General features: G+C 41.3%; 1 protein-coding gene across 8 annotated transcripts in view; it reads right to left on the bottom strand.

Moving 5' to 3' along the window:
• Positions 1–4,185: 4,185 nt before the first annotated feature.
• LOC139471057 (arginine-glutamic acid dipeptide repeats protein-like) overlaps positions 4,186–12,459 on the bottom strand; it is a 163,343-nt gene continuing 155,069 nt past the window's right edge. For 3 of the 8 annotated variants that reach the window (XM_071253354.1, XM_071253355.1, XM_071253362.1), the window contains 5 exons: positions 12,190–12,338; positions 10,942–11,154; positions 8,767–9,078; positions 7,654–7,850; positions 4,186–6,703 (listed from right to left, as the gene is read on the bottom strand). In XM_071253354.1, the coding sequence (XP_071109455.1) occupies positions 6,605–6,703; positions 7,654–7,850; positions 8,767–9,078; positions 10,942–11,154; positions 12,190–12,338 (970 nt within the window). In that variant the 3' untranslated portion in view covers positions 4,186–6,604. Of the gene's footprint in view, positions 6,704–7,653; positions 7,851–8,531; positions 8,706–8,766; positions 9,079–10,941; positions 11,155–12,189; positions 12,339–12,459 lie in introns of all 8 variants that reach the window. The other 5 variants (XM_071253356.1, XM_071253357.1, XM_071253358.1 and 2 more) reach the window with 4 other exon arrangements.

Here is a 12,459-nt window from a genome sequence, read left to right as displayed (position 1 = left end):
ATACGAGAAAACGTGGATGACAACAAGGGAGTAGTAATCGTATTATCGACGCAAGCCGAAATCCGAAAATGCTTTCACTGCATGGATACTTTTTTTAGTATTGAACTACAACCATCTTGGGTATTTCCAAATGACGACATCCGATGAGCTCCGCTGTTCTCTTTGTCTGTTTGTTTAGGCTGAAGAAATTAATTAACATGCGCCCTTTGTCGAAATCTTTATAGATCACAGTTAACCAATCAGTGTTTATGCAAAAATGCGTAAAACAAATATTGCCTCCAGCCTCCAAGTTTATTTAGCTGTCCTTGCAGACGGTAGCCCAGTCTCTGGTCACGCTCAGTTGCGTTGCGTATCATCCGGGTACTCACGGGGGAAAAAACAATAACAAAGGCAACAACCAGTCCGGGGAATTGCGTTAGATCAGTGCCCCTTTAAGCAGTATTTCGTTCGCTTACAGTTCCCGTAAAGCTGCTAAATAAAAACAATCGTCGCACAGTACATTTTATCGGTGTACGACAGAAAGCGGAGAAATTAGCTGTTTTTCAACACAGGACAAAATCCCGGACAACGCTTAACAGTGTCTTTTTTCAACTCGGTTGAATATATGCGGTCAAATTTACACCAACAGATTGGAAATGTAATAGTGTACATATCTGCGTAATTTTATAGCTGGAGGAAGATCCAGTGCCGCGCGAGCGCAGTTCTCGCTCAACCTCGTGAATTTCCGATAGGTCTGGTACTCTCATTTCTTCTGCATCCTGTGATTGGAATCTGACATCAAAGTTACCGATCACCTCTTCAATGATGGGATCCCGTTTGTCGCCGCGCAGGCAAGCATGGGTTGCTGAAGACCAATTTTAACCCGGGCTTCGTAGGTTTGTACAGCTGTGCAGCGAGTGGAGTATATTGTGTTCAGCAATTGTAAAAGTTCATGTTGATGTTTGCGAGGTATACATCTTTGTTGATGTGTAAACTGATTGGTTCAATCGCTGAAGGTTAATTTCTTTGCCGAATAAGCAAATATTTGATATTGCCCATGAGTGTATAGGTGTTAAGTGTCGAACCAGATGGAACCAGTCCGTAATCCAAACCAAACTGGGCCCACTAACACAAAGCGATCTTAGCGCTACAACTGTTGTAAGCCTATGTTAAAGGGGCACTGATCTAACGCCATTCTTCGGACTGGTTGTTGCCTTTGTTATTGTTTTTTCCCCCGTGAGTACCCGGATGATACGCAACGCAACTGAGCGTGACCAGAGACTGGGCTACCGTCTGCAAGGACAGCTAAATAAACTTGGAGGCTGGAGGCAATATTTGTTTTACGCATTTTTGAATAAACACTGATTGGTTAAATGTGATCTATAAAGATTCGACAAAGGGCGCATGTTAATTAATTTCTTCAGCCTAAACAAACAGACAAAAAGAACGGCGGAGCTCATCGGAAGTCGTCATTTGGAAATACCCCAGATGGTTATAGTTTAATACTAAAAAAAAGTAACCATGCAGTGAAAGCATTTTCGGTTTTCGGATTGCGTCGATAATACGACTACTACTCCCTTGTTGTCATCCACGTTTTCTCGTATAACCCTACACTTGTGTATTTGTCGTCATTCACTTGATGCTCAGTTAATGAATTTATTACAGGTACAATTAGTGGTAGCACCACTTAGATTACCTGACAAAGGTTCTCATTTGGCATTTATTGTGTCTGGGGTAATTATTCAATCTAAATCCAGGTTTGAAGTGAGGTGAAATGTGCGTTATGTAATATGCACGTGGCAGCCCAGCAAGAGATGAATGATCAGTTGATTTACTTTGGTAAATCAACGGATCGTTCCTAGTCATCAAAGGATTAACAGAAAATACGTTGATTGATTAATCACTGTTATCTTGCACAGTGGATATGTCAAAAGTGAGTGTTTACATGTCTAGGTTTACTAAAACAAAGGGAATACACTCATATCATGGCGTGAAGTGCCGATGTAAAAACAACATACTTTGTTAACTGATAATACGTTGATTGGTTGCTCATTGTTATCAAACTCAGTGGATTTTTTAGGAACCGTGGACGTAATGAAAATAGTTGTCACGTGGCCTTTCTCAGCCAACCCTTGAGACTTGACACCTATGTGAAACACCTGAAACAATCCAAGTGATCAGTTGAGAAACGAACACTGGTTATAATATCCCGAAACGATATATATCTTTTAGAATATTTGATAGTTACAGAAACACGTGACATCGAATAAGTTATTTTGTATAGCTGCAGATGAGTGGGATATTATTCCTTTGTGTGGATATTCACGGACACATTCCTCGAACAAGGAAGCTGCCTATTTATACACATAAATTTGGTAAGTTGTAATTATGGTATTTGCATTTTGTTTTCCTTCATTTGAACCGATTCGTTCTTGGTTCTCTACGTCTTGGTTGGGAAATTCTTCAATGCGCGATAGACGTTGTTTTCACAGGTCATTTCCTTTGTAAACGTGTATAGATTACCGTCAATTTGTAAAATGTGATTCTCTCAGGCAATTTATAAAATGTGTAAAATGTAAAATGTCATTTTGACTAAAAAATCTGTCCAGATTGATTAAGACGATCAAAAGGGCCTACAAACATCACAACAGATTATTCTGTAGGATTAGAAGCCAAACAACATAGAAATGTACTTTTCAACGTTACATTTTCAGTCTCTCGGTGATGACATTAAACATCAAAATGTTTGGAATTCGTTATCATAATCATACAGATGGAAATGTTGTTCAGTCACTTTGTAAAATAACTGAATATTTAGACGTTTAATAAATATGTTACACATTTTGACAGTAAAAAAATATACACACTATAAAAAAAGCAATGCTCAGATGAAATATTTACTTTGTGTTGCAAGTCAAAATAGTGTAAACGAAAATCGCAAAATTACCAAGCAAGTGACTTATCAAAACTTCGTCACCATTACCGATGCTACCCACAAAGATACCTACATTTCCTTATTATCTCGAAAACTGTATTTCATTTTGTTGATCAATGTAACCATACGCTCTTATTACTACCGGTATCCATAAAAGTGACTAATGCGCTTACGAATGGCGCAACAGAGGTCGCGAGCTAGTCTAGATTTCTGCTCTACATCCGGGTACTCACTGGGAAAAAACAATAACAAAGGCAACAACCAGTCCCGGGGAATTGCGTTAGATCAGTGCCCCTTTAAAGTATGGGAGTTACGATCAACTAAGCGCTAAGATCGCTTTGGACTGCTAACTTCAATCCAGTAAAATCTGGCACCATCCCCGCAACCTTGTTCCTTAGTCAGTTTGTTGAATGGGAGGCCCTGGATTCCCAATCTCACATACCAAGTTATCTCCCCCTATCTGGATGTTGCATGGACACTTTCATTTTCACCAAGATGGGTACACATGCATTACACCGGACGGACCATGAAGATCCGGGTAGAATAGGTCTTCAGCAACCCATGCTTGCCCTACGAGGTGGCTATGCTTGTTGTAAGAGGCGACTAACTGGATCAGGTGGTCAGGCTGCTGACTTGGTGGATGCATGTCATCATATCCCATTTGGGTGGACCCGTGAAGATCCGAGGTAGAATAGGCCTTCGGCAACCCATGCTTGCCGTAAAAGGTGACTATGCTTGTCGTTAGAGGCGACTAAAGGGATCGGGTGGTCAGGCTCCATACGATGACATGCATCAACCAAATCAGTGAGCCTGACAACCCAATCAAGTTAGTTGCCTCTCACTGCAAGCATGGATTGCTGAAGGCCTATTCTACCCCGCTAAGTAGATGGTAACCCCTGATACCTTAGTTGCTAGGTAGATGGTAACCCCTGATACCTTAGTTGCTAGGTAGATGGTAACGCCTGATACCTTAGTAGTTTGGTAGAGGGTAACGCCTGATTCCTTAGTAGCTCGGTAGAGGGTAATACCCGATACCTTTGAAGATAGATACAGGTTAATGCCTGATTCCTTAGTAGCTCGGTAGAGGGTAACACCTGATACCTTTGTAGATAGAAGCAGGATAACGATTGACACCACAGAAGCTAGGTATGGGGTAACATCTGATACCTTGGCAGCTCGGTAGAGGATATCTTAGTTGCAAGGAAGATGGTAATCCTGATACCTTTGTTGCTTATAGAACAATATTTTCATCCAACAACAGACACACTGAATGACTGAAGCAAATTTTATTGATGAGCTAGATGTTGGCACTATAACCGACCAGTGCAGTGCTCACACAATGATGCAGTATGTACACGGAAGTCGGCCACCAGGGGGCGCCGTCAGAGTCACGTGACTGTACAGAGAGCCCCTCGATGGAAGCAACTCTGGACATCTCGTCTCACACACAAGCAGTTTCTAGACACAGTATTAGGCTGGGTCACACGGACACTGCTTCCATTATGTCGCACTAACTTATTTTGTATGTCGCATTAACTTACTACTAAAATAACTTTACTCTTAAAAATACTTTGGTTATCATGTAAAACAATTGTACAAATTCAAAACTGTCGCAGGACAAACCTGAAGACAATATGATTCAGTGGTGAAGGACACCAGTATTATTTTATAGCTTTCGTCTCGAATTCTTGATTTCCAGTTTTACCCCAAAAGCAACCTTTCTTGAGTGTGAGACCGAGAGGCCAAGGTTGCCCCAATACATTAAACCACCAGCCACTCTGTTGAAAATCGGAGTGCAATTTACACTTTATAAAGAAATCTTTATACAAAACTTTTTACATCTTGGGGATAAAAATAAGATTGTACACATACAACGACAGTGTAAAATTTGATGGTTTTGAGGAGAGAGTTGAAACAATGGAGAATCTATCTGCTGCCTAAGAATAAGTGGTCAAAGGGGGACAACTCATCACCGTACAGGAGATTTCATGACATCACAGGAATCGGATTTGAAATGATAAGATACTCCTCATACAGAACTCAGATCGTGAAATGAGGCCAACATAAAGAATGAATGTCACTTGAACAACATTTCAGAGCTTGCGAACATCGTTTTTGATGGATATATGAAAATGAGCTCCAGACAATGTTCCTGACAACTGCTTCTTTAAACGTGTTTCCCCAAATCTGTGAAGTTTTATCTGAGGAGCTGATGAGTAGGTGTTGTCTGCTGAGTACAGATTGTAGATAGAACCACGTGATTCAGAGTAAAACCATCACACGATGTCCATATGAGATTCAAGAGTCTCATACTCCCCACACAGTTGAGTGTAGGTCCTGATAGTTGCTTGTACATCAAAACAATTGGGTTCTCAGGCAGTGGCCTATACCAGAAAAAACACTCCTCAAATATGAAAGCATTTTATTTCTGTATTCAGACAAAAAGTGTAAATAAACCCTCAGTTACTTTGTTTCAAATAAAAAAAAATTGTCAACTATTAGTGCCTGAGAAACAATTTTTGAAATTTTATGATGCAATAATATTTTGGAAGTTCCCTGAAAGGGAACCTGTTAATTATTTAATCACCTAACTGATCTTGTTATGAATAACACGAATAGACCCAGGGACACCGAGTAAATGTGTGTATGATAACAATTGTAGCTGGAATGATAGCTCGTCATTCTACACAGATAGTTAGAACAATACCATAAAGTTTCATGTATTGAACTTCAGCTGGGCAAATAACAATACACTTATATCTAGTATAGGAATTGGCTTTAATCTTACTGGGAACTATTAAAAAATCTATTAAAAAAATTAAATAAAAATGTTGCATAAATAACATTTTGATATTTCCAACAGACACAAAGAATATATTTTGTCCTTGATCATTCAATACAATATGCCACAAACATGACCACGTAGGCTCTACCTCCCCAGATGACTCGTCCTAAAGAGAGTTATCTCCCCTTTCATGATGATGACGTACGTACACAATGACTTCAATGAAGAGAAATGTTGCTATGGTAACTATATGAACACAGATGAGATTGTGAAAGCAACAGGTTGCATGCAACCTGTCGCCAGTCACAAGACTTAGATCGACAACTGTTCTGGGAGATGGGAGGGTTGATTGTTGATGATGCAATGGCACCAGTAAGCATGTTTGATATGCTTATTATCAATAAATACACAAAACATCCATCTGCAGCTGTATCGTCCAGTGTCCCGCAGAGATTTGGCGTTGTTCTGTCAGATCATGTGATCTGTCATGTGATGTGTCACCTGACCACCAGTGTGGCCTTGCCACGAGTCTCGCACACAGTGTGACTGTAATCCGACCAGAGAACCCATTGTCTGTAGCTTTCACAAGAGTTGTCACAGGTAACACAACGTGACGATATGACACTTATACACAATCACAGCCAGGGTATTCCGGTATTCTTCCCCACAATATCCAAGGTGTGATGGATTTCTGCACTGACACACACTCGAGTATTTGATATGCTATGTTATTCCATCCACTTGAAATAAACATTGAAATGTACAACTATCAGCACTGGTGTATATATCAGCTTGTACACTGACATGTCACACATTACACCTTGTATCTTTCACATCATCACACCTCCATTATCCACAGCCTTGAATACGATAAATGACCTTTGACATTTTCACTGGACAACCAATCAGTGAGGCAGATGGCCAGTGTTGCCATAGCGATCTCTCTCCAGAGCCAGCTGTCTCTGTAGAGCATCATGATGAGCCGCCGCCTGGGCTGCCGACAGCTGAAATACACAACAATGTGATATTGAAATATACAACATGTCAGTCAGGGTGTGATATTGAAATATACAACATGTCAGTCAGTGTGTGATTTTGAAATATACAACATGACAGTCAGTGCGTCATATTACAAAATACAACATATTGTTATCAGTCAGGGTGTGATATTGAAGTATACCGGTACAACATGTCAGTCAGGGTGTTATATTGAAATATACAACATGTCAGTCAGGGTGTTATATTGAAATATACAACATGACAGTCATTGCGTCATATTACAAAATACAACATATCATTATCAGTCAGGGTGTGATATTGAAATATACAACACGTCAATCAGCGTGTGATTTTGAAATATACAACATGACAGTCAGTGCTTAATATTCAAATATACAACATATCATTATACGTCATTGTGGGATATTGAAATATACAGCATGTCAGTCAGTGTGTGATATTGAAATATACAACATGTCAGTCAGTGTGTGATACTGAAATATACAACCATCAGTCAGAATTTTAATGAAATAACTGTTTTGTTCGGGTGATCTTGAAATGTGTGTCACGCCACAAGTCCCTATGGTGGTAGGTCAATACGTGTCATATCCCATGTCCCCTACACTGCCTACATGTGTGTGTGTCCAGCAACAAGATGGTGGTAGGTCAATACGTGTCATATCCCATGTCCCCTACACTGCCTACATGTGTGTGTGTCCAGCAATAAGATGGTGGTAGGTCAATACGTGTCATATCCCATGTCCCCTACACTGCCTACACCTGTGCATTGCAATAACATGGTGGTAGGTCAATACGTGTCATATCCTATGTCCTCTACAAAGCCTACATGTGTGTGGGTCCAGCAATAAGATGGTGTAGGTCAATACGTGTCATATCCCATGTCCCCTACACTGCCTACACCTATGCACTGCAATAAGATGGTGACAGGACCTACCTGATGTGCCAGGGTGGGATCCATGTACGCCCGACTGTACAGCTCTCGCTGGAGCAGCTCCTGTTCCCTGCTGCCAGGGAGGATCCCGTGGGGAGAGATCCCATGCTGCAACGACTGCAACCCGTGATTCTGACCACTCGCTGCTGCTGCCGCCGCCACTGCCGCCTGACTCGGCACCCCCGACATGGGGTCAGCACCTACAACAAGGGCAGATAACTCAGTATTCATGTAACAGCCGACGTGGGGTCAGCACCTACAACAAGGGCAGATAACTCAGAATTCATACAAATTGTAAACAAATAATACAATAATTATTGTATAACAATAGAGTTACAATAGAAAACAAATTGTTTTTATTTCTTTACATTATAATTAATGAGCATGAGATATTTGAAAATAAATAATTTCACCATAACATTTATGGGCAAGTGATTAATGATTATTAGAAAGCTTAAAGTTAATGTAGATATTATCAAAATATTTGAAATAATAAAGAACACAGCTCTTCAAGGCCATGTCACCTCATCACAGAAAATCTTGAACGAAAGTCAAAATAAATAAAAATAGACTGGACGCTTCATGCTAAATGAGTGTGGTAATGTCGGCATGCACGGTTAATATCGAATAAACCCCAGTTCCCGGATCCCACACCCAGGAAATATCAAGTGTTATCACATAGCAGTTTTATCATATCACCCCCATGTGTCTTACAGGCCCTGAACAGAAACAATGGCGCAACCAAATAAAACAAACTAAAACGTTTCAACCAAACACACTGGGAGATACGTTGAAGGGAGGGCCTAGTGACGAAATACAAACGAACGAACGCAGACTGTTGATTGGCCAGTGAGGGTGAGGAGACTGCTAGCCACACTTACGAGAAAACTGATAGACCAAATGTGCTGGGTCTACCCCCGCGTTGCCCCTATCTTTCTGTGCGCGGAGATAACACTCGTTAGTGACTCTTTGCATGTAGATGTGTTCGTTTGTGAGGCGTTGGGAGTAAAATTGGTAAATCATTCGCCCAGTCATGTGATCAGTTTGCAGAATATCTGGAACGACAATTTGAAAAAAAGGACTGTTAGGAAGCACAGCGCCATCTGTTGGCCTTACCTGGAGCTACAGGCGGGTATAAATGCGGAGATATGAGAGGATGGAGACCGGAGGAAGAGGGCGTTGTTCCGTTCGGGTTGTCAGGGTGAAGATGGAGATGCGTGTGCGAGTGTGCATGTGTGTGCGTGTGGGCGTGCATTGCTGCATTGTTGGCGGCCGCCACTCCCATCTGCATCCGCAGTACAGGGTCTGCCGAAGCCAACATCAGACGTTCCGCGTGAAGTCTCTCCGCTGCCGACGCACGCTCAATCTCGCCGTGAAGAAGTAGCTGTTCCCGATGACTGAGGGCTCCAAAGACGTGTGGTGGGAAGCCTACACAATATTAGGGATGTCGATTGTAACACGACTGAGGTCTAACATGAGTGACAAGCCTCTCGGCCGTGGGACAGCTTCAGCGGGACAACAGATACAAGGAAAGGGTAAGTTCTCCCACGGCGCCGTGACGGAGTAGGGACGTCTGGGGATGTGTGAATAGCTCCAGGTAGCTACCAGGACGGCAGTGTTACATTTACACAAACACAATCAATTGTAAAATGGGTAGAAAAGACAAAGAAATTCTCATTACTCTTAGACTCACTTGATGAATTATATGAGACAAGAAAACCTTTCCTTGTATCTATCGATGACAATGTTCTAATCTTAAACATTATTAAACATGGCATAATTCATTTCATAAATTCTTTTTTCACTTCAACTTCTTTAAGAATAATAAAACAAGTTTCAATGTCTGTTACAAGCCAACAGGCATCTGGACACTTCCTGACACTTGAATTGTCAGACACATAATTTCTTATTTTTAACATAGACACATGTTTCAGTCATAATGACCATATTTTTTAATATATGTCTAATGCTCATGCAAACTTTCAAATTCAAGGCGCAAGCTTGTACAAAGTTGTTGTCAAAATTGAACATGGTCTTGGAAAAATATCTGAAAAGTGAAATCATGTTTTCACAAGAGGAACAGTCAAATTGTGAAACGTCTAAACAAGGGAGGTAACTCCAGAAGTCCTGTTGGCAGCACAGTTTGAGTGAATGAAGCTTTCGCGAAGCCTCGGCAGCCAAGCTAGAACTGAATGAATCTTGTCACCCAACAACCAGCAAATTGAGTTTTCACCACTCATTTAAATTTAGATCAGGGAAACAGGACCAAATGATGTCATGTTACACTGAGCAGAACAAGCAATCAAGATACAGAAATTTCAGTCTTCCTTGCTCAAATAGTTTGAATTTAGACAGCTAAGCTTCCAAGGTGAAATAGTGAAGGATATGTACCAAAGCACTAACACATCACACACAAACTAAGCAACGGTCAGTTCTTCAATACAGTTGTTTCCAAAATGAGAAAATATCTGCACAAATAGAATAGGGTGTCTTACTTGAAGGACTGAATCTACCTCAAATTTGTATGTGAGGGTCTTTGGAACTGAGGCAGGTTGCCATTTGCCGCAAAATTCCACCAACTAAGTCACGCAGATTTTGATTTGAGATTTATTTATTCCAAATACAATATAACTTCTGAATCAGCGGACATATATAAATTGCTCTCCCTTTTCCACAAAGTGATGTCAGTGCAACAAGCCTAGCATAGATTTACAAGACGTATTTTCCCACGATTGTCGTAAGTCCCTCACTCTGACACAAACTCATGATTGATGTAGAGCTACGATTGTCGTAACTCCTACACTCTGAGACAGACTAGCAATGACGTAGAGCTACGATTGTCATAACTCCTACACTCTGAGACAGACTAGCAATGACGTAGAGCTACGATTGTCATAACTCCTACACTCTGAGACAGACTAGCAATGACGTAGAGCTACGATTGTCATAACTCCTACACTCTGAGACAGACTAGCAATGACGTAGAGTTACGATTGTCATAACTCCCAAACTCTGAGACAGACTAGCAATGACGTAGAGCTACGATTGTCATCACACCCACCCAATAGACATTGTTCTAATAAGATTTTGTGGAACAGAGTTCCGTTCAACAAAGCAATCATATTACTAAGGTGATCATAACTCGCATACTCCCACTCTTTAACAGCCCTACGATCTCTGACCCTGACAGATTGGTGAATGTGTAGCGTACAGTACAACCCTGATCAAATGTCAACATGGTTTGCTGGTAGTTTGGTAGGACCTGGGAACGTAGAGGGCGCTGTCACTCACCGAGTCTATCCAGCTTCTCTCGTTCCCGCGCCATCAAGTCACTAGCAAGGCTGGCGGGCGGATACACACCTGGTATGTGGGGGGTGCTGCTGCTAGAGCTACCTGTGTGAGCCGGCACGAGGGGGGCACCAGGCGGGTAACCATAGCGACGCTGTAATTCCAACCAATGAGGATCCAGAGGATTCGCTCCGTGTGGGACAAGCCGATCCAACCCTGGCAAGACGAAGATACAACACATTACACATGCGCTTACAGTAACCACAGCACTTTCCTGCTCACTAAACATCTATATTTACAATATGCCATAGATTGGAGTTATGACTTTTTTGTTTGAAAGATAACAGTATTTCAGTAAAACCTTGCATTATCACATAATATTGAGAGGATGTGAATTAGTACAGAGAAGTTTAAGACTTGAAGAAACGAGTCGTCAGAAGATGCCCCCACAAATTCGAAAGAACAAATCATCTGACAGTTACTTACTTACTCAAGTCTAACTTGAGAGAAATTCTATCTAATATGTCCATCCATATACAAGACCAACTATCAAAACAACACCATGGAATTGGGAATCGGAACTTTGTATTTCTATGTTAGAAACACATCACTTTGAACAAATTCAAAATAAAAATTGTTGCCATGGAAACTGAAAAAATATAAATTCTAAAAATCCCTAAACAGCAAAAGGCTACTGGATAACCTGGTCTTTGTGTGTGCAGTTTCAAGAAAGTGAGTGAAAGAGTTTGATTTTACTCCGCTTTGAGCAATATTCCAGCAAAATGGGCTTCCCACATTGTACCCATTTCAGGAGTCGAACCCAGGTCATCGGACCGCCCCATATTGTCTAGAACCTATTTGTTTTAGAGATATAATCGGGATAAATACACCATTATGAACAAAGTCAAAGTGAGTCAAAGTGAAATGGCAAAAGGCACTACTTCAGGATCTATTTGCAGTCTGCCAATGATCTGTCTCCCAATTTTTGTTGAAAATTACAGAACGGTTTTCGATTTGTGCTCTTGAAACAAAATGATTTCGAGGCATCGACTATATCCCCAGGATTATATTCCACTGGGATACAAATAAATGAACAGAAAATGTTTAAGTTCAAATTCAAATTCTTCCTAACCATGAAAATCAAACATACAGTCACAAACACAAGATGGCTGCGAGAGGGTTGTCCTGGCAACCTGGTGCAGATGTGCAGTTACACAAGTGGCCACAGCGGCTGTTTGGTTTCAGTCATACCTAGTTTGGACATCGGCGTACCTGGCGGTTTCATTTCCATTTCCGCCTTCATTTTTTCTCGTAGCTCCATATCCCTTAATTCTCGTTCCCGCAGGTCTCGTTCCCGGGCATCACGTTCCCGCTTGTCGCGCTCGAGTTCAAGCTCCAGCCTGAAAGGTCAAGGTCAAGGTCATGCGTGTGTCATACATGCTGGAAACTATAAGGTCCATGGCGTTTCCCTGGCTGACCCATACAGTTGCTTCACTCAAGTGGCACTCACAGTACTATGAA

Source organism: Haliotis cracherodii, unplaced genomic scaffold (assembly GCF_022045235.1).
Source record: "Haliotis cracherodii isolate W230 unplaced genomic scaffold, xgHalCrac1.p SCAF_21, whole genome shotgun sequence".
Classification (NCBI taxonomy): Eukaryota; Metazoa; Mollusca; class Gastropoda; order Lepetellida; family Haliotidae; genus Haliotis; species Haliotis cracherodii.
Note: the sequence above shows the minus strand (reverse complement) of the source record. Positions and strands in the feature narration are given on the sequence as shown.